Raw genomic sequence first — 26274 nt, 5'->3', positions numbered from 1 at the left:
AAATAAATAAAATAAATTAATAAAATAAGTAAATAAATAAATAAAATAAGTAAATAAATAAAATAAATAAATAAAATACAGAAAGAAAGTAAATAAATAAATAAATAAAATAAATAAATAAAATAAACAAATAAATAAATAAATAAGTAAATAAATAAATAAACAGGTTACAGTGCAGAACGATTTAAATTTTAAATTATTCACCCTCTCTAACATCTGTTTTATTTTCACCACCGTGAGATTTTTCACATCATCATCGAATAAACACAATTTCATACTTTACACCCTTAACGAATGTAAATGTCAGTGTGTTTCTAACAGATGTGTGTGTGTGTGTGTGTGTGTGTGTGTGTTTCCATGGTTACCAGTTACTCCAGAGAGTTCGCTTTGAGTCTATAATAGCAAAAGAATGATAAAAGAATCCGTCCAGGCTGCCAGTGTGTGTGTGTGTGTGTGCGCATGTGTGGGGTGTACATGTGTGTGCACATGTGTATATATGTGTTTGTATAAGGTGTATGGGAGGTGTGTATGAATGTGTGTGGGGGTGTACGTGTGTGTGCGTGTATATTTGTATGTTTGTGTATGTGTGTGAGTGTGTGTGTTAGGGGGTGTGTATATATGTGCAAACGGTGTGTGTATAAGTGTGTGTGGGGGGGTGTACATATGTGTGGGTGTATGCTTGTGTGTGTATGTGTGTAAGAGAGTGTGTATATATAAGCGAACAATGTGTGTGTGTGTCTGTGTATTTAAGTGTGTGTATGTGTGTATGTGTGTATACATGTTTGTATGTGTGTGTGTATATAAGTTTGTGTGTATATATAAGTGTGTGTGTGGGGGTGGACTCGTGTGCGTATGCGTGTATGTGTGCATATTTAAGTGTGCGTGTATATAGGTGTGTGTGTGTACTGTATATATAAGTGTGTATATAAGTCTGTGTGTATATTTAAGTGTATGTGTGTGTGTGTTTGTAGGTGTGAATGCGCTTGTGCTGACTCACTCTGAACGGTGGCGGTGCGGGTGCAGTTGTACAGGATGGCCAGCTCTCCGAACACCTTGCCCGGTCCCATGTTGCACAGCTTCATGCCCTCCTTGGTCACCTCCACCTTACCATCTGAAAGCACAGAGCACACTGTTCAGGGAAGCGGCTACGACAGGCTGAGAATGGAGGCGGCGGAACGCTCAGAACACCCAGCTTTTCAATGGGCGCAAGGCACACAGCAACACCTGGACGGGGCACCAGTCCATCACATACACACACACACACCCATTCACCTGTAGGGCAATTTAGTGTCCCCAATTAACCTGACTGCATGTTTTTGGACTGTGGGAGGAAACCGGAGCTCCCGGAGGAAACCCACACAGACCCGGGGAGAACATGCAAACTCCGCACAGAAAGGACCCGCACCGCCCGCCTGGGGATCGAACCCAGGACCTTCTTGCTGTGAGGTGACAGTGCTACCCACCAAGCCACTGTGCCACCAATGTATTATTATTATTTATTTATTTATTTTTATTATTATAATTTTATTGTTAATTATTATTATTATTATAAATTTATTTATTATATTATTAATTTATTTTATTATTATTATTATTATTTATTATTATTATTAATTTCTTTTATTATTATTATTATTATTATTATTATTTATTATTATTATTTATGTACTATTATTGTTATTGTTATTTATTTACTATTATTATTATTATTTATTATTATTTATTATTTATTATTATTATTATTATTATTAATTATTAATTATTATTTTTTGAAGGTTTTTCAGGCAAAAACGTCTTAAAAATATTTACAATCTATTAGCATTAGCATGTAGCCACATTAAGGCTTTGATCTGCTCATTAAAAGCTTCATTAATTATTTACGTTGTTTAAAAATGTGGCCGAGAAATCCAGCATCGGAATGACGTGAATATTTCCGAGAACAGAGAGAGGATTTCAGAGCATCATGTCATGCCTAAACTGAAGCTCTCTCTAAAACGTTTTACCCCCCTCGCCTCGCCCCCTCCGCCCCCTTTAACCCCCCCCCCAGCTTTTACAGCCCTTGTTCCTCTGACAGGTTTATTAGATTCCCGTCAGCGGCTGAAGGCTTTATCTGGAAGCTCTGTCAGAGCGCCGCGTCTTTTTCTTTTATCGCGTCTGTTCTGGTCCGGCTCGGTCGACCCGCCGCCGCGAAACACCCACGCCCAAAATATGGGCACCCCTGAAAACCGTCGTTACCACGAACGCTTCGGTGTTCACGCGGTTATTCCTAATGTTCTTATGGCCAGCTATAGCATAGCAGTTAAAGTACTAATAGTAATCAAAAGGTCGCTGGTTCAAACCCCATCACTACCTGGTTGCCACTGTTGGGCCCTTAAGCAAGGCCCTTAACCCTCTATTGCTAAGATTGTATAAGTCGCTTTGGATAAAAGCGTTAGATTCTAAACACTGCTTGGGAGGTGCGAAGAAACATATAGATTCATTTAGATGATACACCAAGAGAACAGAGCGGGTCTGAATGCCTGACCCCTTCAGTCAGTAAATGAATAAATAAATAAGTAAGTAAATAAATAAATAAGAAAATAGATGAATAAATGAGTAAAGAAATAAATAAGTAAATAAATAAATAAATAAGTAAATAGATGAATAAATGAGTAAATATATGAGTAAATAAATAATAATATAAGAGTTAGATTCTAAACACTGCTTGGGTGGCATATGCTGCGATTACGCCCTCTACTGGCTGACTGATAGCACTGCACAAAAACAGGGGATAACAGAGATCAGTGCTTGACTCTCCGTGCGCAATACGGCTCTCCATATATAATAAAGTATGAATAATAAGGTAAAAAAGAAGCAGTGGGTACTGCACACGTGTCGGAGGGGGCGGTAGATGTGAATAGCATTTAGGGAATCGGATGTGTCTCGATTTGAAGGATAATTGGCTGGAAATGCATTACATTGGGAAAAGTGACTCTTGAAGCCACTGTAAAGCGCAGCAGCGGGCATCAGTGGCACAAATTAGCCAATAAATCAGCAAACGGCGTCTCCTGTTTTTACTCGGAACGCTGTCATTTCGATCTCATGCGCCGTTTCCGAGAACCCGCCGTGCGAACGCGCGCTAATAAACAGCCGAAAATATTCCCCGGCATGATATTACCCGGCGAAATATCACTCTAGCGCCTCGTTCGATGCCACGCTGGGCGCCAGGCAGGCGGAACGCAGAAACGTGGAAGCGTTTTCCCACGGGGGCGAGAACCGAGGGCGGCACCGACGCTACAGAGTCGTCAGACGCAGCCGCGACACGTAGCCCAGCCGAGCCGAGCCGGCGGGATGATGGAGCGACCCTTCATGCCCACGACGTGCCCGCCAGCTCCATTCCCGCTCCCCGAGGGACAGATTAGCAAACACGGGAGGGTGCTTTTCACACGCGGATGGACGAGCGCTATCGTAGCTGTACGCCATGATGACGCAACCCGCTTCCCCAAGGCACAGTCAGTGTGAGATTCGTCTCTCAGTTAGGGTTAGAAGTGACATTTTATCCTGGACAGGGTCGAAGTGCCATCACAGGGCTCCTCCCATCTTAGACGTAGCCAATCAGGTCTGTGGTTACTAAGATTTAAACCAAGATTTGAAGAACACCAACAATGACAAGCCAAAACATTATGACCACCCATCTAACTCGCCGAGACCTGGACTCCACCGAACATCTCAACGAGTCCTGTATCTGTTACCATGGCGATACCAGGGCGTCCTTCAACATGGATCAGTGTGGAGCTCCTCCCATTGGTTCTGATGCCAGCGTGCCCATGCAGATGCTTTTATCTCTTGACAGGAGTTGCATGGGTGCTCTGACTGCCACAGGTGGCACAATGAGTCTCGGCTGCCCATCAGCCAGTTGGCATTAGGTGGCCAGCGGCTCCCTGTGAGCGCCACCAAGTAATCTGTCTATAAAGATTTGGCACTGAAATAGATATGGCACATTGCTGCTGTGGTACTGATGGTGCTTTGATGATGGACAGGGGTTGCATAGGCACTCTGACTGGCACAGGTGACAGATCACCTCATCACCAGGATTAAAATAATGTGCATGAGCCGTTGGCATAAACGAGTCTCGTCTGCCCGACAACCTGCTGGCAGAAGGTGGCACATCCCTTTTAGGACACCCCCTGTGGGCACTACCCAACCATCAACCGGGAAACAGGCACATTTTGGGCAGGTGGTCCTAATGTTCCGGCTCATGGCACTGATGGCGCTTCCAGAGAACAATGAGACGCCAGTGAGGAACGTCGAAACGCCAGATGATGTTATCGGGGGTTTTATTGCCAAATTTTATTGCCAGGAGACACAAACATGATCCGGGGGGCATCAGCTCCAGCTGGGCATCAGCTGCCTGGTAACCGGCACCAATATCTGTAACGAGTACGGGGAGGGACGCACTAACAGTCCCACATCTGTCAATAATTAACACGTGGGCGCTCAGGTGGAACGGCGGTAAAGTACGCCAACCCAGAGCCGCTCAGGCGTCCATATACAGTCTGAGCGAGGGAAGGGGGGGCTGGTCAAGGCCACAGATACCCCCTTACCCTACAATTAACCTGAATGATGCCAATTAGCCAATCAGAAGCCTCGAAAGCCGTGATAGGAAGAGTCCACTTTGTGTAGGTAAACTTCTGACCCAGTGGAAGCACTAGGCGCTGATCCAAGGGATCCAAGGGATATTCTTCTGACACGCCCTCCCTCCGATGCGTGCGTGCTCCATCGACCCCGTACTTTGGTGGATCTCGCGCACGGAGAGTCACGCGTCAAAGACCCCGCCCACTGTTTAGTCCTATTTTCCCACCCTGCAGACCAGTGGCCGATCGTGCCCGCTATGGGGCGCCCAGTCGACCGGTAGCAGAGCTGAGATTCAAACTCGGAGAGATTTTTCCAAAAGATGATCCGTCCGTCCGTCCGTCCGTCCTCACACGCCGTTCTAAAAGACTGGAGAGCCTCTCCACGTAAACCAACACCACGCTCGTCTCGTCCCTAACAGCCTCTCCAGTGTTTATTAGCTCGCTGTTACTGGCGCTCAGCGGCGGCGGGTTAAAATAGAGGTCGCCGCACGCCGGCGGATGAGAGGCAGACACGATGCGCCGCGGAGCTTTCCTCCACAGATTAATCGTCGCTCCGATGCCGCGTCTAATCAGTAATCAAATCGTTTCGGCGTGGCCCATCGGCGGCGGCACGAGGAATAAATGTCCTCTCGAGGCTCGCTCATCAATTTATCCGAAAGCTCAGAACTAAACCAGCGTGGCGGGAGAGCGGCGGGAGCTTAAACGAAACCAGAACATCAACTGATGTTACTTGTACTAATGAATGGGCACAAATTCCCACAGTCTGCGAGAAGCTTCTCAAAAACAGAAGAGCGGCTGTTGTTCCAGCTGAAGAGATCACACAGTTTAATACAGTTTAATACTCATGGTCAGGCGTCCGAATACTTTCGGCCATGTAGTGTATACACCGAGGAGGCAAAAGATTAGAACCACCCACCTAATATGCTGCCCACGTTAGCGGCACCACCACCTACGCGGGCGAACATATTAAACTGACGTCCAGGATGTTGTCCCGAGGATGGAGCGGTCATTACAGACAGACGAACTGACCCGAGGTCTGACAAAGCGAGCGCGGTAAAGCCTGCAATAAACTTCTACCGCATTCAGAGTGCGGAAACACGTAGGGGTCAGCGTTCCTGACCAGCTGTGGACGGGGACGGAATGTTGTCGAGTTGTTCGAACGCAAAATCAAAAGTATTCGGACGCTGCGTGATCTTTTCAGCCACAACCGGAGCGACAGCCGCTCTTCGGTCTCTGAGAAGCTTCCTACTAGAGTTTGGAGTGTGTCTGTGGGGATTTGTGCCCATTTAGACAAAACATGGCAGCGTTCATATGGCTGGACGCTGATAGATCAGTCGATGTTCCGGTTCATCCCAGAGCTTTAAACAGTGTGATGGACTGGCGACCTGTCCGGGGTGTTTCCTCCCCTCCGCCAGGTGAACTGCACCCACCGCGACCCTGACCAGGATAACACGGCGCTAAAACAGACAGCGAACGAATTAATCTCAGGAATAAAACAGCAGCGTGAGATCCCGCGTTCGTAATTAAACGGGCGTCGCTCCGTGGGCGCGCTCGGCAAAACAGACGCCGCGTGTGGCGGGTGTGTAATGAGAGCGGCGTGTCGTTTGCGCGGCGGTAATCTTTCCCGGCTGGATTTCACTTCCAGTTAGCGACGTTAGCGTCAGAGCGCTGGGGAACGGGGGGTGGAAAACGAAATCTGTCAACAGCAGAGCGGGTCACGAGCGGGACGAAACTATTAGCAACTACCTGAAAACAAAACAAACGGTATTAGAACTGTGACTCTGGAGTGTGTCTGTGGGGATTTGTGCCCGTTCGGTCTAAACATGACACCGTTTGTATGGCTGGGTTCGATTCCCACGTCTGTACGGAGTTGTGTGGGTTTCCTCCGGGTGCTCCGGTTTCCTCCCACACTCCGACGACCTGTCCGCCCAGGGAACTGCAGCCACCGGGACCCTGACCAGGATAATACGTTGAAATCGTATAGTCCGTTTAAATTACAGCTTTGTTACGTCTAACTTTATGACAAGTGCCGCCCGCCATGCCAGCTGAAAAGTACCTATCTGCAGAGCATGCTGCCCGTTCTACCTACCCTGTGTGTCCATAAGTATCTGGACGCCTGACCGCTGCTTGTCGGACATCGTAGTTCAAAAATGACCGGTATTAAAACAGTGACTTGTGAGACGAGACTTAGGAGTATGTCTGTGGGAATTTGTGCTTGTGGACGCTGACTGATCAGTCGATGTTCCGGTTCATCCCAGAGCTGTTAAAAGGGCTGAGAAGACCCGCAGGACACCGGAGCACAGTCATGCCAGAACAGGAAGGGACCTTCCCTAAACTGTTGCTGCAAAGTATGAAGCACGAACTCGAGATGGGCGTCTACATACTATTCACCAGACTTTCGGACTTTCACAGACGTTTCCGTTCGGCGCATAGAAGACGCTTCGATTCAAAGCGAGCTACTGGTATGACCGGGAGTTAAGGGTCGTGCTCTGGGCAGCTTGACGGCAGTGGGGTTTGAACCAACAGCCTTCTGATTCGCTACGACTGTCCACTGTAGAGTTTCACTGGTAAAAAGAATTAAAAAGGAACAAAACAGGCAGCAAACAGTGGATTAAAAGCACCAATCAAGAGCCATCAAGCAGTAATAAAGGAGACGGGGTGATATAGGGGTTGGAGAGCTTTCCTGAGATTTTATGAAATCGATTAAAGGGAAGCGAACCGAGACTCTTTCGGTCTGTTTTCTCCGGCGAAAAGCCGCCGCATCCTTTAATTTACCGCCTCCCCTCGACACCCTGGAGACGCTCCAAAAGCGCCGATTCGACTCAGTCTGGCGCCCGTCCCGCTCCCCTAATTACCCAGAATATCATTAAATCCTGCGCTGAGCTCTGACTGACTCAGAATGCGCCTGAAAAGCCGCGAACGGCGCATTTAATGCGTCCGTCTGAGCGACCGCAGACAATAGTGTGTGCTCGTGCTCACCCCCCTCCGAAAAAAACACCAACCCACCCACCCCTGCCCCCTCCACAGACGGGATTGAAAAGCTCTGTTAGCGCCACTCGCGGTGGCTTAAAGGTGTCAAAACCAGACCTCTCCGAAACGGCGCAGCAGGACGACGCCTCTCGACGCCTCTACCCAGAATTCTGAGCGCTCCCAGATTTGTTTGGGCGAGGACTCGGAGGGGGTGTGAAGATCCAGCGATGAAGGGCGCGCCTCCCGCCGAGCTGTTGTGGTGGCGCGGGAATGAGGCGCCCGTCGCGGTTCGGAGCCGCAGGAAGGTCTGGACCCTCGCTGAGTCTCGTTTTCAGAAGTGGAGATTTCTCCATAAAGGATTTGGGTACGGTGCTGAAATACCTCCTACCTCACCCTGAGGTACCTCCAGACGACCCGCCGATTTTCAGATGGCATCTATTTGGTTTGTTTACACCAGGGTTTTTATCTCGCCAGGGTGCCAACAGCAGCAGAACAGAAAACATTTATACTGAATATAACTCTGCTCCAAAATACACCACAGCTACCGGTCAGCTGGGCGCCCCCAACAGGCACACTACCCAGTACCTCCAGACAAATTTCTAATTATTAGTCCAGTATCTTCTTATTATTAGTCTAGAACCTTCATTTAGTACCTTAATTTAGTACCTTAGTCCAGAACATTAGTCCAGAACATTAGTCCAGTACCTTCATTTAGTACCACAGTCCAGTATCTTCATTTAGTACCTAAGACCAGGACCTTCATTTAGTACCACAGTCCAGTACCTTCATTTAGTACCTAAGACCAGGACCTTCATTTAGTACCACAGTCCAGTACCTTCATTTAGTACCTTAGTCCAGTATCTTCATTTAGTACCACAGTCCAGTATCTTCATTTAGTACCTAAGACCAGGACCTTCATTTAGTACCACAGTCCAGTACCTTCATTTAGTACCTAAGACCAGGACCTTCATTTAGTACCACAGTCCAGTACCTTCATTTAGTACCTTAGTCCAGTATCTTCATTTAGTACCACAGTCCAGTACCTTCATTTAGTACTTAAGACCAGTATCTTCATTTAGTACCACAGTCCAGTACCTTAATTTAGTACCTTAGTCCAGTATCTTCATTTAGTACCACAGTCCAGTACCTTCATTTAGTACTTAAGACCAGTACCTTCATTTAGTACCTAAGACCAGGACCTTCCTTTAGTACCACAGTCCAGTACCTTCATTTAGTACCTTAGTCCAGTATCTTCATTTAGTACCACAGTCCAGTACCTTCATTTAGTACTTAAGACCAGTATCTTCATTTAGTACCACAGCCCAGTACCTTCATTTAGTACCTAAGACCAGGACCTTCATTTAGTACCACAGTCCAGTACCTTCATTTAGTACCTTAGTCCAGTATCTTCATTTAGTACCACAGTCCAGTACCTTCATTTAGTACTTAAGACCAGTATCTTCATTTAGTACCACAGTCCAGTACCTTAATTTAGTACCTTAGTCCAGTATCTTCATTTAGTACCACAGTCCAGTACCTTCATTTAGTACTTAAGACCAGTACCTTCATTTAGTACCTAAGACCAGGACCTTCATTTAGTACCACAGTCCAGTACCTTCATTTAGTACTTAAGACCAGTATCTTCATTTAGTACCACAGCCCAGTACCTTCATTTAGTACCTAAGACCAGGACCTTCATTTAGTACCACAGTCCAGTACCTTCATTTAGTACCTTAGTCCAGTATCTTCATTTAGTACCACAGTCCAGTACCTTCATTTAGTACCACAGTCCAGTACCTTCATTTAGTACCACAGTCCAGTGCCTTCATTTAGTACCTAAGACCAGTACCTTCATTTAGTACCACAGTCCAGTACCTTCATTTAGTACCTTAGTCCAGTATCTTCATTTAGTACCTTGGTCCAGTACCTTCATTTAGTACCATAGTCCAGTACCTTAGTCCAGTACCTTAGTCCAGTACCCTAATTTAGTACCTTAGTCCAGTACTTTAGTCCAGTTCCTTCTGACTATTAGACCATTTCCTTAGTCCAGTACCTTCAGGCAACGTTCTGATTATTAGTCCAGTATCTTCATTTAGTACCATAGTCCAGTACCTTAGTTCAGAATTTTAGTCCAGTACCTTCAGACAAATTTCTTATTATTAGTCCCATACCCACTGTGACCCTGACCAGGTTAAATCTGTGGTTAAACAGACGCTGAATGAATGAGCGATGGCGTTCGGGTGGGTTCTTACCCTCCATGACGTAGACGAGCGAGCCCACGTCGCCCTCTTTGATGATGCAGCTCTCCCTGTCGTACTCCACCGGGTACATGCAGTCCACGATCTCCTGGATCTGTGAGAGCTCCAGGTTCTTCATGAAGTCGTTGTCCAGGATGGCTTCCTTGATCAGCTCCTTGGACCTGCGCAGGAAATGCGACCGAGGTTTTAAAAAAACACACATTATAACCCGTCTGGTCCCGACTGACCGCGGAATAAACGCCGGCGAGACATTTTTCTAAAGGAAGACGCGGCGCCGATAATCGCTAAATCTGCCTTCGCGGGAGATAACAGCCTGGACCGTATTGATTAGCGGCCGCGCGGGCGTTCGGAGTCGCTCAGTACAGACGCTCTGTCGGCTCGGCGGTAATTGAAGCACTTTTCTTCGATTCGCACCTCGGGGTTCAGAAACGGAACATGTGGTGCGCTTAAATCCCGCCACCCTGAGGAGGACGAGGGGTAAACGGACGACTTCCCGCCTTCTGACTCGCCCCGCATGCTAATCTAGTCGTATCCTGACCGCCGAGAGCCGTGACTACCACACGTGTGCAGAGCAGACCGCTTCTTTTCGTACGGAGATCCGTATCGCGCACGGAGAATCCATAATGCAGCGCCTAGATCAGCCAGTAGAGGTCGTGACTGCAGCAGTTATGAGTGATCCCTGTTATGCCGTTGTCCCGCCCCTTAGAGACACGCAGCCAATCGTGTGTCCGTGTAGGTGCCCGGGCGGCTGATAGCACTGGTGGGCTAGTGTGTACCCATCGTGGTCAACGAAGTACGGGCGGATAAGAAGGGGTCGGTGGAGCGCGCACATTCCGTACGCCATCGGGGTCTCCAGCAGAGGAAGAGGAACTGGCTGTGACTAAACTGAGGAGAAAAAGCACCGGCGCAACAGCATTTCTGGTCACCACAACAATGCCAACGAGCTCGAGTGACAAAAACGTATGTCGGTGTGTGTGTGTGTGTGTGTCGTTCATCACTGATGTCCTGAAGAAACGGCGGGCACAGCTCCGCCCACATGCCCACCTGACCTGAAAAACACACGGCGGGTGACGGAGGGGGCGTATGTTAGTGTGTTAGTGGAGGTCTGCTGCAGTTACGCCCTCTGCTGGCTGATCGATGGTGCTGCACAGAGACGGGGGATAACGGAGATCAGCGCGACTCTCCGTGCGCGATACGGATCTCCGTACGAACCCTGGTGCAGGGGAAAAGAAGCGGTGCTGCACACGTGTTGGAATATTGTGAATAATAAATACTGAGATCAAACACAACAGCCTCCTAATCAAAGCACCGGCGCATCATTAGTCCTGTACGATCGTGTTCATTACAGAGATCAAACAAAAATTCGGCCGCCCGGTGCCAGTTTTTCCCTTTGAGTTGGCACTCACAGGTGGCGACCATGATTTCCAGACCAGCTCGGAGCGACTCGGTCCAAAAAAACACCAGCGCAGCTCCGAAACGGGTGACCATGGCGACGGCGAACGAGATGCCACCTCTCGCCAGGCTCCTCAAAATCGAATCAGAGCCTTTGATGCCAGGCTGCATCATTACAGCGTCCCGGCAGGCGACTCAGAGGAATGCCAACGCCATGCCACGACCAGGTGGAGCCCGGCGTCATCAACATACGGCGGTCGGCGAGTCCATATAATAATACACTGTATGGTCAAAAGTATTGGGACGCCCCTAATTATTGAATTTGTGTGTTTCAGCCACAACAATTACTAACATGTATATTTAACCCTGCAGAAAGAGTTTAGGGAAGGTCCTTTCCTGTTCCAGCAAGAGTCCATAATAATACAATATATGGTCAAAAGTATTGGGACGCCCCTTATTATTGAATCTGTGTGTTTTGTCTACGACAGAGGCTAACAGGAATATAAAGAAAACTAAAGTACATGATTATAGGCTTAAGTTTGCAGCAAGAGTTTAGGGAAGGTCCTTTCCTGTTCCAGCAAGAGCCCATAATAATACAATGTACCGTCAAAAATATTGGGACGCCCCTTATTATTATTGAACTTGCGTATTTCAGCCACGACAGTTAATAACAGGTGTAATAAATCAGTTATATAAAGAAAATTACGTGCTTATATTCTAAGCTTTGTAGCAATAGTTTAGGGAAGGCCCTTCCTGGACAAAAGTATTGGGACGCCCCCTCTAATTATTGAATTTATGTGTTTCAGCCACAACAGTTGCTAACAGGTGTAATAAATCAATTATATAAAGAACATTACAGTATAAGCTTCTATGCTTAACTTTGAATCAAGGGTTTAGGGAAGGTCCTTTCCTGTTCCAGAGAGTCCATAATAATACACTGTATGGTCAAAAGTATTGGGACGCCCCTTATGATTATTGAATTTGTGTGTTTCAGCCACAACAGAGGCTAACAGGTATATACAGGAAATTACAGTCTATGCTTATAGGCTTAAGTTTGCAGCAAGAGTTTAGGGAAGGTCCTTTCCTGTTCCAGCAAGAGTCCATGATAACACATAAGGAGCTGGCAAGTCTGAGAGAGAGAAACCGTGATCTATAGAAACACTCCCACCTGGAGCCAATTACCAACACATCAGTCATCTGTGCCTCCGTGCCCCCCATGCTATCCAAAAATGGCAACACAGAAGGACACGACTCCACCGTGATCGAATCAATCGGAACATCGACCGAGTCATCTTTTGACCGGACACACACAAAGTGTATTGCAGCAAGAGTTTAGGGAAGGCCCTTTCCTCCTTTCCTGTTCCAGCATGAAGAAAAGCTCGATTTAAGAACCAAGAAACTCCAGCATCCGGCACCGAGCCTTGAATGAACCGGAACACCGACCGAGTCATTTTTTGACCGAACAGGCACCTTATGAGAGTTGTTCTATGTGTATTTTAATGCAGTTTGTTTTTGAAACGGAAAGTCAGACAGGTCACAGTCAGGTGTCTGAATACTTTTGGTCATATATGATGTCGGATAGAGGGGGTTTAGTGGACAGGATGTGGCGTCTCGGTTCTCTGCGCTCGGCCGGCTGCTCGGAGCTCCGTGTGTATCGTTCAGCCTCGACTTCAACCTTTAGTCTGAGAAGATTTATGCGGCGGGTTAAAGAGTCCGAGTCCAGCAGCTGCCTTAAAAGGAGAAAGTATGCTCGCAGGGACGCAGAGATTCCGAAAAAAATAATAATAACACGTCGAGACCTTTCCAGGGGCCTCGGGAAGGAAGGACAGAGATGGAACACCGTCTACACTCGAGGAAATAAAGGATTAAGGCCAGACGTTCATCACGAGACGCTGAAATAATAAAAATAAATAAAAACGCTTTATTAATTGTGGATTTTACATCTGAGCGGTTCCTGTCGCTGCTGTAACGCCGCCGTACAGCCTGCACGAAAAAACTTCTGACATTTTTCATCCCACGCGGATCTAAATATAGTTTCAGACACAGATCAGGGCTGAGCAGCAGCTCGCTGTGAACAGATCTCATAAGCTAAAGAGGATATCGTAGCATCGGGGCGTAACTGACGCTATGCTAAGTCAAAACATTAGCGTTTGCTGCCGAGCGTGAGCCGCATGGGGTCATCGCATCGATCATCTGCACCTCCGTGCCCCCTGTGGCGCCCAAAAACGGCACCGTTGTCGTTAGGATGGAGCAGACATTTGATTAATCAAATCAAATCAATCAAAATCACACTTGAGCGTGACTCTCCGTGCGCGATACGGATCTCCAGGTGAAAAGAAGCAGTCGGTGCTGCACACGTGTCGAAGGGGGGTGGAGGTCTAAAATCAGGGAATTGGATATGACTACACTAGCCCACTACCGCTGGGATTCAGGGTGAGCGTCCCCAGAGGTGCTGTCGGCCAGTCAGACCTGATTGGCTACGTCTGGGGGTGGAGTGACGGGATGTTCAATAGATAAAATAGATCAAGTACGCGGGCATCCCACGCCGGCAGAAAAGCAGACGGGGCCACGCCTGGCATCATGGTTTCTAAAAAAAGAGGAAAAAAGTAGGTAGACTGGCAAGTCTGAGAGGGAGAAACCGAAATATAAAGAACCACTCCCACCTGGAGCGAATTACCGACACATTAATCATCTGCGCCTCCGTGCCCCCTATGCCAGCCAAAAACAGCAACTCATAAGGACACAACTCCAATGTGACTGAATGAACCGAAACATTTCATCTTTTGACCAGACGGGCACAAATCCCCACGGCCATACTTCAAAATTCTCCATCCCACCAGACGGCTCAGGGATGAATTGAAACATCAAAGCCTGACGTGGCTTTGTGTTGGCACACCATGATGATTGGCAGGTTGCCAACAGAGCAGCTGGCAAGTCTGAGGGAAAAACCGTGATTACTAGAAACACACCCACCTGGGGCGAATTACCGACACATCAATCATCTGCGCCTCCGTGCCCCCCATGCCAGCCAAAAATGACTCCAACGTGGCTCACTCCCGAACCCCTTTAGCATCCGAGCTTCGTTACACACACACAAAACTAGCATCAATTACCTTCTACTTTCCAGACTATCCACACTTGATATTCAACGCTAGCAGAAGTGTTAAAAACGCCCACGAGAGCAAAACTCGCCCAGAGCTAAAATTCAGAGTGCCCACCACGCGGCTGGAACAAACGCTGCTCTTCATACAGACACGCCGAGTCGTAAACGTGCTCGCCGGGCGCGGAGGGAAAATAAAAACAAAGAGAAAGAAGCGAAGACTGGAGGACGAGCAGAGCGGAGGAATAAATAAAGAAAGAAAGAAAGAAAGAAAGAAAGAAAGAAAGAAAGAAAGAAAGAAAGAAAGAAAGAAAGAAAGAAATAGACACTTGTGAATAATGCAGATAAAGAAACATCAGCTGTGTGTCCATTAATATCACGTCCACTATCAACCCCCCCTAACGGCACATCGGGCCCCTCAGGTGGCCCCGTCTGGCTCTCATGAGACATTAGCGTTTGCTGTCGAACGTGAGCCTTACGGGGTCGTTGCATCCATCATCTGCGCCTCCGTGCCACCCGTGACAGCCAAAAACGACAACGTTGTCGTTAGCATGGCACAGACGTTTGACTGATGTCAATGAAAATCACACTAGAGCTTCACTCTCCGTGCGTGATACTGATCTCCAGGTGAAAAGAAGCAGTCGGTGCTGCACAAGTGTCTAAATAGATGGTCAAAAGTATTGGGACGCCCCTTATCATGTGTTTCAGCCACAACAATTACTACAACCCCTGGCAAAAATTATGGAATCACCACTCTTGGAAGATGTTCTGTCAATTGTTTAATTTTGTAGAAAAAAAATAAATCACAGACATGCCACAAAACTATCATTTTTCAAAATGTCAACCTTCTGGCATTAAGAAACAATAAAAAAAAGAAACAAATATAATAGTTGTGGTCAGTCACAATTGCTTTTTTTAGAACAAGTAGAGGAAAAAAATATGGAATCACTCAAATCTGAGGAAAAAATTATGGAATCACTCTGTAATTTGCAGTTTAAAAACAAAACATCTGCAGCAGATTAGATTTGCTAATTATTCTTCAGTTTAAAAAGAGTGCTTACACCTCGGAGAGCTGTTGCACAAAGCAGATTGTCATGAATCATGGTTCCAACACAAGATATGTCAGTTGAAACAAATGAGAGGATTATAAAACTCCTTCAAGAAGATAAATCATTGTGGAATGTCGCAAAAGATGTTGGTTGTTCCCAGTAAGCTGTGTTTAAAATCTGGACCAAGTACAAACAAAATGGGAAGGTTGTAAAAGGGAAGCATACTGGTAGACCAAGTAAGACATCAAAGCATCAAGATAGAAAACATAAAGCAATATGTCTTGAAAACAGAAAATGCACAACAAAACAAATGAGAAACAAGTGGCCGGAAAGTGGAGTCAATGTCTGTGACTGAACTGTAAGAAATCACCTAAAAGAAATGGGATTTACATACAGAAAAGCCAAACAAAAGCCACCATTAACACCTAAAAAGAAAAGAACAAGGTTAAAGTAGGCTAAAGAAAAGCAATCGTGGACTGTGGGTGACTGGATAAAAGTGATCTTCAGTGATGAATCGCGAATCTGCATTGGGCAAGGTGATGATGCTGGAACTTTTGTTTGGTGTCTGTCCAATGAAATTTATGAAGATAACTGCCTAAAGAAAACATGTTAATTTCCACAGTTGTTGATGATATGGGCCTGCATGTCGGGTAAAGGCACAGGGGAGATGGTCTTCAATAAATGCCAAAGTCCACATTGAAATTTTGGACGCTTTTCTTATTCCATCAGTTGAAAGGATGTTTGGTGATGATGACTTCATTTTTCAAGATGATAATGCATCTTGCCATAAGGCAAAGGACGTGAAAACTTTCCTTCAATAAAACATATAATGTCAATGGCATGGCCTGCAAATAGTCCGGATCTCAATCCATTTGAAAATCTCTGGTGGAAATTGAAGAAAATGGTCAATGACAAGGTTCCAACCTGCAAAGCTGATCTGGCAACAGCAAGAGACAGTTGAAGGCAGATTGATGAAGAATACTGTTTGTCATTAGTTAACTCCATGCCTCAGAGAGTTTAAACCATTATAAAAGCCAGAGGTGGTGCAACAAAGTAATAATGGTGCAGTGTTTTCTAATGATTCCATAATTTTTTCCTCAGATTTGAGTGATTCCATATTTTTTTCCTCTACTTGATCTAAAAAAAAAGCAATTGTGACTGACCACAACTATTATATTTGTTTCTTTTTTTATTGTTTCTTAATGCCAGAAGGTTGACAGTTTGAGAAATGATAGTTTTGTGGCATGTCTGTGATTTTTTTTTTTTCTACAAAATTAAACATTTGAAAGAACATCTTCCAAGAGTGGTGATTCCATAATTTTTGCCAGGGGTTGTAGCAGCTATATTTAACCTTGCAGCAAGAGTTTAGGGAAGGTCCTTTCCTGCTTCAGAAAGACTCAAAAGTATTTGGACGCCCCTTATTATTAAATGTATGTGTTTTAGCCACAACAATTACTAACAGGTGTGTTTAACCTTGCAGCAAGAGTTTAGGGAAGGTCCTTTACATTGTACTCTAAGTACGGACGCTATACGAACCGAACACAGGACGTGACATCGCAGGAGCTTGTTTGGTGAGCAGCAGGAATGTCTGGTCCGGTTCTGACTCCTTGACCCATTAAGTAAAAGTGAACGTGAGACTGTGAGGGAGGAAATAATATCGGACTGGGAGTTCAGGGTGGCTTCTGGTTTGTACTGGGCCGCCAGACCCCCCTTTTAATTTGGTTATTTGGAATGAAGACATGAAGATGTAAGGAGCAGCGGAGGAAATGGGAAGGAAGTGGGCGCGACCGTTTATTAAGGTGGAGAAATGGGAGTGATGGGTATACGCTCTCCCCGAGCACCTTAAATACACCTACATGCTACGTACATTCATCTACAACACAGGTGATCGAAACGTCGCTGGTTTAAGACCCACCAATGCCAAGCAGCCACTGTTGGGCCCCCCGTGCCAGCCAAAACTGGCAACTCATAAGGACACAAGCCACACAGCTATACTCCAAGATCCTCAATTCCACCGGACGGCTCGGGAATGAATTGAAACTTCGGAGTCTGACGTTGCTTTTTGTATTGGCATCATGGTTTCTCCAAAAAAAAAAGCAGGTTGCCAACAGAGGAGCTGGCAAGTCTAAGTCTAAGAGGGAGAAACCGTGATATATACACCCACTCCCACCTGGAGCATCAATCATCTGCGCCTCCATGCCCCCCGTGCCAGCCCAAAATGGCAACAAGTAAGGACACGACTCCACCGTGACTGAATGAATCGGAACATCGAGCGAGTCATCTTTTGACCGGACGGGCACAAATCCCCACAGCTATACTATACCTCAATTCCACCGGATGGCTCAGGGATGAATTGAAACTTCAGAGGCTGACGTGGCTTTGTGTTGGCATCATGGTTGGCATCATAGTTTGTCAAAAAAAAAAGTATAAAAGCTGGCAAGTCTAAGAGGGAGAAACCGTGATATATACTGTATATATAAAAACACTCCCACCTGGAGCAAATTACTGACGAATCAGTCATCTGCGCCTCCATGCCCCCCGTGCCACCCAGAAATGGCAACTCATAAGGACACGACTCCACCGTGACTGAATGAACCTCAAGCCTCAATCCTGTAGAAGCTCCTAAATATAAACGTGAACCGAGGGTGTGTTTACACTCGTCAGCTTTATTACAGTAAGTCTGAAGCTTCCTTTACGACCTGTGTGCATACAATTACTGACTGTAGCCCTCCTGTAACACCCCATTTAATAGTGAAAAGCACTGGAACGACACTGACATGGTAACGACGTGATCAGGCGGGTCGTATAAGTGTATCAGGTGCAGCAGTGTTCAAAATTTAGACTGTTTAGTATTTAAAAATCCCAACAACATTGCTGTACCTGCTACAAATATACCAGAACAACACACACTGCATATTAGCTGCTATTGAGTGGAATTTGGGTATAATAAATTATATATACATATATTTAGAGGTTAATATAGTTCATTACGGTTGCCGTTACTCCGCCTCTCCTCTATAAACTCTACTGATGCTCATAAAATACAGAATAAACATGTCACAATATTCATGGACCACCCGAGCTTTTTGTTTTATTTTACTACGGGTGGTCCTTTGTACACGCGTGGGGTCATTTCTCACCCCGAGATCCCCCCATCACGTAAATTCTCGCTACGTTAGGTTCAAAAAGTGTTCGGAATCGCCCAGAATATTCACGTAGGGAGGGGTTTGAGTCCCGGCTCTGCCATGAAGCCACTGTTGGGCCCTTGAGCCCCTCGGCTCTGACCCTATCCTCTGACCCCAGCGATGTAGGGGGGGCCATGTAATTTCAGGGACAGAGGTCTCGGGTAGCTTAGTGGAAAGAGCTTTTGGCTACCAAATTGGAAGGTTGTGGGTTTGAGTCTCAGTACTGCCATGCACCCACTGTTGGGCCCTTAAGCCTCTTGGCTCCATCAAAGCTGTAACCTCAGTTGTAGCCTAGTGGTTAAGGTACTGAACTAGTAATCAAAAGGTTGTTGGTTCAAGCCCCATCACTGCCAGGTTGTCACTGTTGGGCCCTTGAACACGGCCCTTAACTCTCAATTGCTTAGACAGTACACTGTTACAGTATTATAAGTCACTTGTAATTGGATATGTAATTACAGGGACAGTGGTAGCCAGGTGGGTTGAGCTATTCGGAAGGTTGTGGGTTCGATTTCACCACCTTTCACTCTGACCCCAATAGATGTGGGAAATTATCTGCTCAAAATGATCATTAAAGTTTTGAATTCGACTGTTAATACGAGTCGTAAGAAGAAGAAAAGAAGAAAAAGAACACGAATAAGAAGAAAAGAAGAAAAAGAACACAAATAAGAAGAAAAAGAAGAAAAAGAACACGAATAAGAAGAAAAATAACACGAATAAGAAGAAAAGAAGAAAAAGAACACGAATAAGAAGAAAAGAAGAAAAAGAACACAAATAAGAAGAAAAAGAAGAAAAAGAACACGAATAAGAAGAAAAATAACACGAATAAGAAGAAAAGAAGAAAAAGAACACGAATAAGAAGAAAAGAAGAAAAAGGACACAAATAAGAAGAAAAAGGACACAAATGAAAAGAACACGAATAAGAAGAAAAAGAACACAAATAAGAAAAAGAATAAGAAGCTGATGGAATGAAGAAATGAAGATGGAACACTGGTGACACCTACTCTGGGCTCTTGGGGTAGAAGGGCAGAGTGACCTGGCTGAGATCCTGGATGTCCAGCGCGGTGGGTTCGGCTGAGATGGCTTGTCGCTTGGTCCTCTGCTGTTCGTGCAGTTCGTTGTGCTTCTGCTGGACGTGCTGGGTGGCGGGTCTGATGACGGAGCGGTATTTATCCAGCTCGGTCTGGAGCTTCTGGATCAGCTCGTCCTTCTGGTCCAGCTCCAGCTCCAGCTCGTCGATCAGCGCGTCTCTCTGCCTCAGCTCCTCGATCTTCTCCTGCAGGGCGTACTGGAGGTCCCTCAGGGTGCCCATGATCGGACCCACTCACCCACACGTTCCCGCGATCCTTCAATCACTTCTCGGCGCGTCCGGATTCCCGATGCATCCCACTTTATTATTTCAGTCCAGATGGTGCAGGTCGTGCATGTTCGGCACAGACTGAAGGACGCGCTCACGATCGGCTGCGACTCCACGAACGAACCGACACATTTTCCTCCGCCGCGCTCTCTTCCACTCGGCCGACAGCCAATCAGAGCCCGCACATGGACACGGAGCAGCCAATCGGAGCGCTCGGTCAGCGCAGCCAGCCCGGGAAACCTGTTACGCTTACAAGTTTGTGGTGAAGCATCGGCGTCGGTGTTCGCTCTCCTGCGCACGCTGGGATGAATCGGAACGTCGACTAGAAGCTAGAATGGAATGATTTAGAATGGAACGTCTGACAAGCTCGTGTTCAGCTGTCCACATACTTTTGACCACGTATGAATAATGTAGATCGGGAAGTCTGCAAATACTTTAGGGAAGGCCCTTGCTGTTTATATAGTCCCCAAAGTCCCCCAGCTTACAGTACTGTCACAGTATACAGTCTAAGCAGTTATGGGTTAAGGGCCTTGCTCAAGGGCCCAACAGTGAAAGTAGTGGGGCTTGAACCAGCGACCTTCTGATTACTAGTCCAGGACCTTAACCACTAGGCTACAACTGCCCCTAACACATACTGAAGGATTTAAAGGGTCAATTGTGAGCTTGGTGGTTATGGTACTTGACTTGTAATCAGGAGGTTGCTGGTTCAAGCCCCACAACCACCTGATTTAAATTGTTTGGGCCCCTGAGCCAGGCCCCTAGACTGCATATGCTCACAGTTGTAAGTCGCTCAGTGTCAGCTGTCCACATACTTTTGACCATGTATGAATAATGTAGATCGGGAAGTCTGCAAATACTTTAGGGAAGGCCCTTGCTGTTTATATAGTCCCCAAAGTCCCCCAGCTTACAGTACTGTGACAGTGTTAAGGGCCTCACTCAAGGGCCCAACACTGGCATTCTGGCAGTAGTGGGTCTTAAACCAGCGACCTTCTGATTACTAGTGCAGTACCACTAGGCTACAGCTGCCCCTAACACATACTGAAGGATTTAAAGGGTCAATTGTGAGCTCGGTGGTTATGCTACTTGACTTGTAATCAGGAGGTTGCTGGTTCAAGCCCCACAACCACTAAATTTAATTGTTTGGGCCCCTGAGCAAGGCCCCTAGACTGCATATGCTCACAGTTGTAAGTCTCTTTAGATAAAAGCGTCTGCGTAATGCTGCAAATGAAGATGAAAATGACCCTCCGACCTTCTATTATTTTTATTATTATTATTATTTTAACTGTATACATTTAACAGACTGGGTAGATGGGGTGGCTGGTACTGGGTTACCCTCTTCTGTACTGGTCCAGTCTGTTCCACCAGTCCTCACACTGTGCTGCACTGACTGAATAATGATGCCCGGCATCCTCTGATGATTAAAATATAATGAGGTTGAGCTCATGACCTACTGATTATGAGCTTTAATTCAACATATTAATTAAATTTGATGCCCAAAGCAGAACCACAGTGGAACCCCAGGAGCGTGAGACAGTTTTATAAAGGAGGATATATTGCTCCCTCTTGAGTTCGGAGAGGAAAATGACGCTTCTGATCGCACTGCATAAAATACTGTATTACCTTATTCATTTTGCTAGAATTAAAAAACAATATTTATTATTAAGAAAATAATGATAATAATAAATGTATTCTTTAATTTTTTCTAAATAAAACCCTGGTAGGTGTCGTGGTGGGTCTGGTGCCACCTGAAAACCACTGGTCGCATTTCAATTCCATTTCATGCGACTTTTATCAATCCCTTTTTATCCTGGTCAGGGTTCCACCAGGAAACACTGAGTGCCAGGCACGAGCACCCTGTACAGGGCGACAATCCATTTCAGGGATTCAGCCATCCATTCCGTGCCTGTGTTGACTCCCAGTTGGCCGATAGCACAGCTAAGATTCGTTTATAGAGGTTGCATGCATGAAGAATCCCAACAACACTGCTGCACCTGATACACAGCAAGAAGGGCCTGAGTTAGATTCCTCCGGGTGCTCCGGTTTCGTCCCATAAACTGCCCTGTGTGTGTGTGTGTGTGTGTGTGTGTTTCCTGCTACTCTCCCAATGAATCAGACCCACAGCGACCCTGACCAGGATGTTCAACAACACACAGCACATGGATCTGTGTTTTTAGAGGTTGCATGCATGAAGAATCCCAACAACACTGCTGCACCTGATACACTTGTGCTTGTTTAACTCATATTACCATGTCGTTACCGGGTTAGTCCAAAGACCTGCAGTCAGGTTAATTGAAGCTTCTAAGTATTGCCCTGTGTGTGTGTGTGTGTGTGTGTGTGTGTGTGTTGTGATGGACTGGCGACCTGTCCGTCTGTCCGGGGAGTCTCCTGGTTTTCTAGGCTGCTGTAGGTCTATTTATATTTATATATTTCTGTATGTTTATGTTCCACGACTCTCAGCAAAGCGTCAACAACGACAGTCCAGTTCTGTAAGTAAACACACGCCGTCCTCTGGAGAAACGAGGCCATGTTTGGTTAGTGGAACGCACCCCGCGGACGCGCCCGCCTCCCACACCTGGTTCATGTCCTGATTTACACTCCCTATATAATCAACAAGCTGCTTGAGCGCCACTCGAGCATGGAAAGTGCGTTACCTCGCACGGACAGATAAAAGCCTCGTCGCTCGGGCCCCGGCCGCATTTACATGGCGTCTCGTCCGCGCACTTTGATGTGCTCCCGAGACTCCTTGTAAGTCTTCGTGAGGACGCCTGGACCCCCCCTAATTGGGCCTGTAATTCACCGTCATGAATGAGGTGCATTAAATTAAAAGCTCTCATGGAAACGAGGTCGCCGGAACCACTCGGAGACTCGGTGGATGTTCGAGGGGGGCGAAAACAAACCGAAACAAAGAGAATTACACTCACCGGCCACTTTATAAGCTTCGTCCAGCGTGTGTGTACATTTATTAATCATTTTATGAGCTCCACCCGTTATATAGACGCTCTCTGTGGGTATAAACGTACCTGTCGCTTTCATATGTTCCCATCACCCCTATTTTCTGCATACATTAAAATAAAGGGACCCCCACAGACCCCCGCTGACCACCACCAACCTTTCTTAGCACTGCATTTATACCAACCCGGTAACGACATGGTAATAAGTGTTAAACAAGCACAAGTGTATCAGGTGCAGCAGTGTTGGTGGGATTTTTCATGCATGCACCCTCTAGAAACACAGATCCGTGTGCTGTGTGTTGTTGAACATCCTGGTCAGGGTCGCTGTGGGTCTGATTTATTGGGAGACTAGCAGGAAACACAGTTAGTCTTTGGACTTGTTGAAGGAAACCGGGGCACCCGGAGGAAAGCCACACTGGAAGAACATCCAGATGGGGAATCAAACTTAAGCCCTTCTTGCATTGAAGCACCAGCGCTACCCACCAAGCCACCATGATTAATTTACACAAATAGATCCAAGACCCCCCCCCCCCCCCCCCCCGCACACACACACACACAATATACAGATGTATAAGTTACAGCTTTGCATAATGTAAGGATCTGTCAGAGCTTCCATTTGTTATTGGTCCAACAGTAATGTTTAAATTGCGATTAAAGCCTAGCGGTTAAGGTACTGGACTGGTAAGCAGAAGGTTGCTGGTTCAAGCCCCAACACTGCCAGGTTGCCACTGTTGGACTCTTGAGCAGGGGCTTTAATGCTCAGTTGCTTAGACTGTAAGTCGATTTGGATAAAAGCGTCTACTACATAAATGTCATCACACACACACACACACACACACACACACACACACACACGCACACACCTCCCCAAACTGATTATTCAAGCCATTGAATAGATCTACAGTACAAAAGTGGCGCCACGGTAAGACGGTATTTTGGCGCCCTCTAGTGGGACAAACAGAAATGAACGAGAACTGAGCAGCAAAAGTGTTGATGAACGTTTATATCACATAAATACAGATTGTTTGAAACTCAAACACAGTCCTGTCCTTGGCACAGGGGGTCAGAGGAGGTCCATGATTTATTGAGCATAATAAGCACCTGTCAACAAAGTCAACAGACCCCACTGTAGAGCCGGATAATAACACACCCTCATATCATCCAAATATGGCAGCAAGTTCATCTGACATTAATTATGTAAGACCGAGCATTAAATATTTAGCAAGGGTAGGATCCAGGAGGTTAGGCTCGGTGTGTGCAGGGGTGGGTGCACAAAGGCTGCTTTCAGATCTAAAAGAGCATCCGTCTGCTAATGTGTGGCCGCTCGGGCCTGGCGCTCAAGCAGACGTGTTGATGTTTTGCAGAAAGATGGGGCAGGATATGCTACAGGAAAATGCCAAGCATTTAATTCCCTCCTGTGCAATAAACACAGTGCACGGTTAATCCTGATCTAATTAACTCGTACCGTGTTAAATACCAGAGCTCAGACAAGCTCATCTGGACATTAATCGATGGGGCGAGACTTTCTCAAACAAGAGAAACAGTCTGAAGAAACTTGGAATTTGGCTTATAAAGGAGATTAGGACCGAGCAGTGCTTCTTTCTATAAGGCTTGTGTTCCAAACCACATCCTACTGTACTGAATATGTCTAATTAGTGCACTACCAATGGTATAGTTACACATTATATAGCACATAGAATATGGTTTGGGCTGTTGGCATGGCATTAGTTCTCCTAGCAGTTAGGAGGGTGGTTAAAACAGCCTAGTCATTGGGACGTGCACTTCATGAGCTGGTACGCTCGTTATATGGGGATTCAAGATTTGAATCTCTTTGGTGCTATCGACCTGTCGGGTGTCTGTATGGCCATATTTTGCCTAAACAGACTAGCCATTGAAAGGCGCACTTGACATGTTAGTGCGCTCTCAGTGCCAGTCCCAAGTCTGGTTAGAAAAACAAGGGGTACATCAGGAGGGGCATCCGAGGTAAAACTGTGCCAAGTCTGGTACGAGGAGCAGCCAAAATCCAATAATTTTACCATGTAAGATATATTGATATGCTTGTGTTTAAACGTTTGACATAATAAGCAAATTATGCAAGACTTATAAGATTTCTGTAGCTTATAACACAATTATTATTTTTTAAATGTATATTTTACAAAAACGGACGTTGTCATGTGTGAGGAGCATTCATGTGTGTGTTTAAAAGCTGTGTTTAGGTTAATAAATTGATTTATTTACGTGCGCAAATGCGCGGTGACATTTCTACGTTTTTGCGGTTAGTTTTACGACGCTCCCTAAGTAGTAATCGGCAGTGAGAAGCTTATAACGCAGTTTTATTTAGTTGTTCCTTATACATAAATACATTCATTGTAGATTTTAAATAAAACTGTAATTTTAGTGTGTTGTAGTGCGTTTTTATTTGCATATGACTCTGAAAATTAAGTAAATACTGTGCGTAATTTCTCCGACTGAGATGTACTGGAATACCGAGCGTCAGACGAGTGTTGAATACACACGTGTGAGCCATAAAACAGGGTAAAATAAAAGTGCCTTGCCTGTCAGATTTGGGGATCCTGCGGAAAGCCTCCCCTGTGAGCTCCTTGAAGGAGGTGAAGCTCTGTGGTTCGGCTGAGATGCCCTGAGCTCTCCTGGTCCTCGGTCCGATCATCTGTGCGCTCGGCAGCACCGACTGGCATTTGTGCAGCTTCCTTTTCAGCTCCTGGATCTCCTGTTCCTTCTCCCTGAGCCGATTCTCCATCTCCTTGATCCTCTCATCCTTGAGCAGCAGGAGCTTGGTCATATCCTCGTCCAGATCGCTCATGGTGGCGCCGGGTGGGAAAAAGTTTCAGCTTCTCCGGTGATGAAGCAGCAGTAGAACTGACAGAACTGAAGTACCAACCAGAGTCTTCAGATTACCCACCCAAGTGATTTACTTATTGCTTACCGACCACCCAAAATTCTTCTCCAAAATAACGTCCATAAAGCAGATCAGGAGGACTGAAGGTCACTGTTCTTGTTGACGTTCCCTGGACGCACTGAGCTGTGAACAAACTACTTGGGTTCTTGCTGAGGCTCGACTAAAATAGCTCAATTAACATAGGAGCTGATGGCTGACGTGATTCCTGTAACCTGAGCCTCCACTCCAAGCTTCTGATGGTATAGAGAAGCTGAATAAGCCTCCATCCTCTGGTCCAGCACAGTCCGAGGAAGAAAAAAAGAACAATAAACGTCTCCTGACTGACCAACATGACCGCGGAGCGCTGAGTTAAAATCGATACACAGGAAACCCATTCAGGCGAATCATATAAGTCGTATACGTTCAGGTCTGTATAGCTGGTAATCATGCGTACAGAGAGCGCGGGCGGATCCCCACACGCCTGCAAGACTGGAAATAGAACCAAG

The 26274-nt window shown here is 46.1% G+C and overlaps 1 protein-coding gene across 1 annotated transcript in view; it reads right to left on the bottom strand.

Moving 5' to 3' along the window:
- prkg1b (protein kinase cGMP-dependent 1b) overlaps positions 1-20190 on the bottom strand; it is a 50529-nt gene extending 30339 nt beyond the window's left edge. The window contains exons 1-3 of the mRNA XM_063002643.1: positions 19569-20190; positions 9836-10002; positions 998-1111 (exon numbers count right to left, since the gene is read on the bottom strand). Of these exons, the coding sequence (XP_062858713.1) occupies positions 998-1111; positions 9836-10002; positions 19569-19876 (589 nt within the window). The 5' untranslated portion in view covers positions 19877-20190. The remainder of the gene's footprint in view (positions 1-997; positions 1112-9835; positions 10003-19568) is intronic.
- Positions 20191-26274: the final 6084 nt, after the last annotated feature.

Source organism: Trichomycterus rosablanca, chromosome 10 (assembly GCF_030014385.1).
Source record: "Trichomycterus rosablanca isolate fTriRos1 chromosome 10, fTriRos1.hap1, whole genome shotgun sequence".
Classification (NCBI taxonomy): domain Eukaryota; kingdom Metazoa; phylum Chordata; class Actinopteri; order Siluriformes; family Trichomycteridae; genus Trichomycterus; species Trichomycterus rosablanca.
The sequence above is the reverse complement of the archived record's forward strand: the minus strand, read 5'-3'. Positions and strand labels throughout refer to the sequence as shown.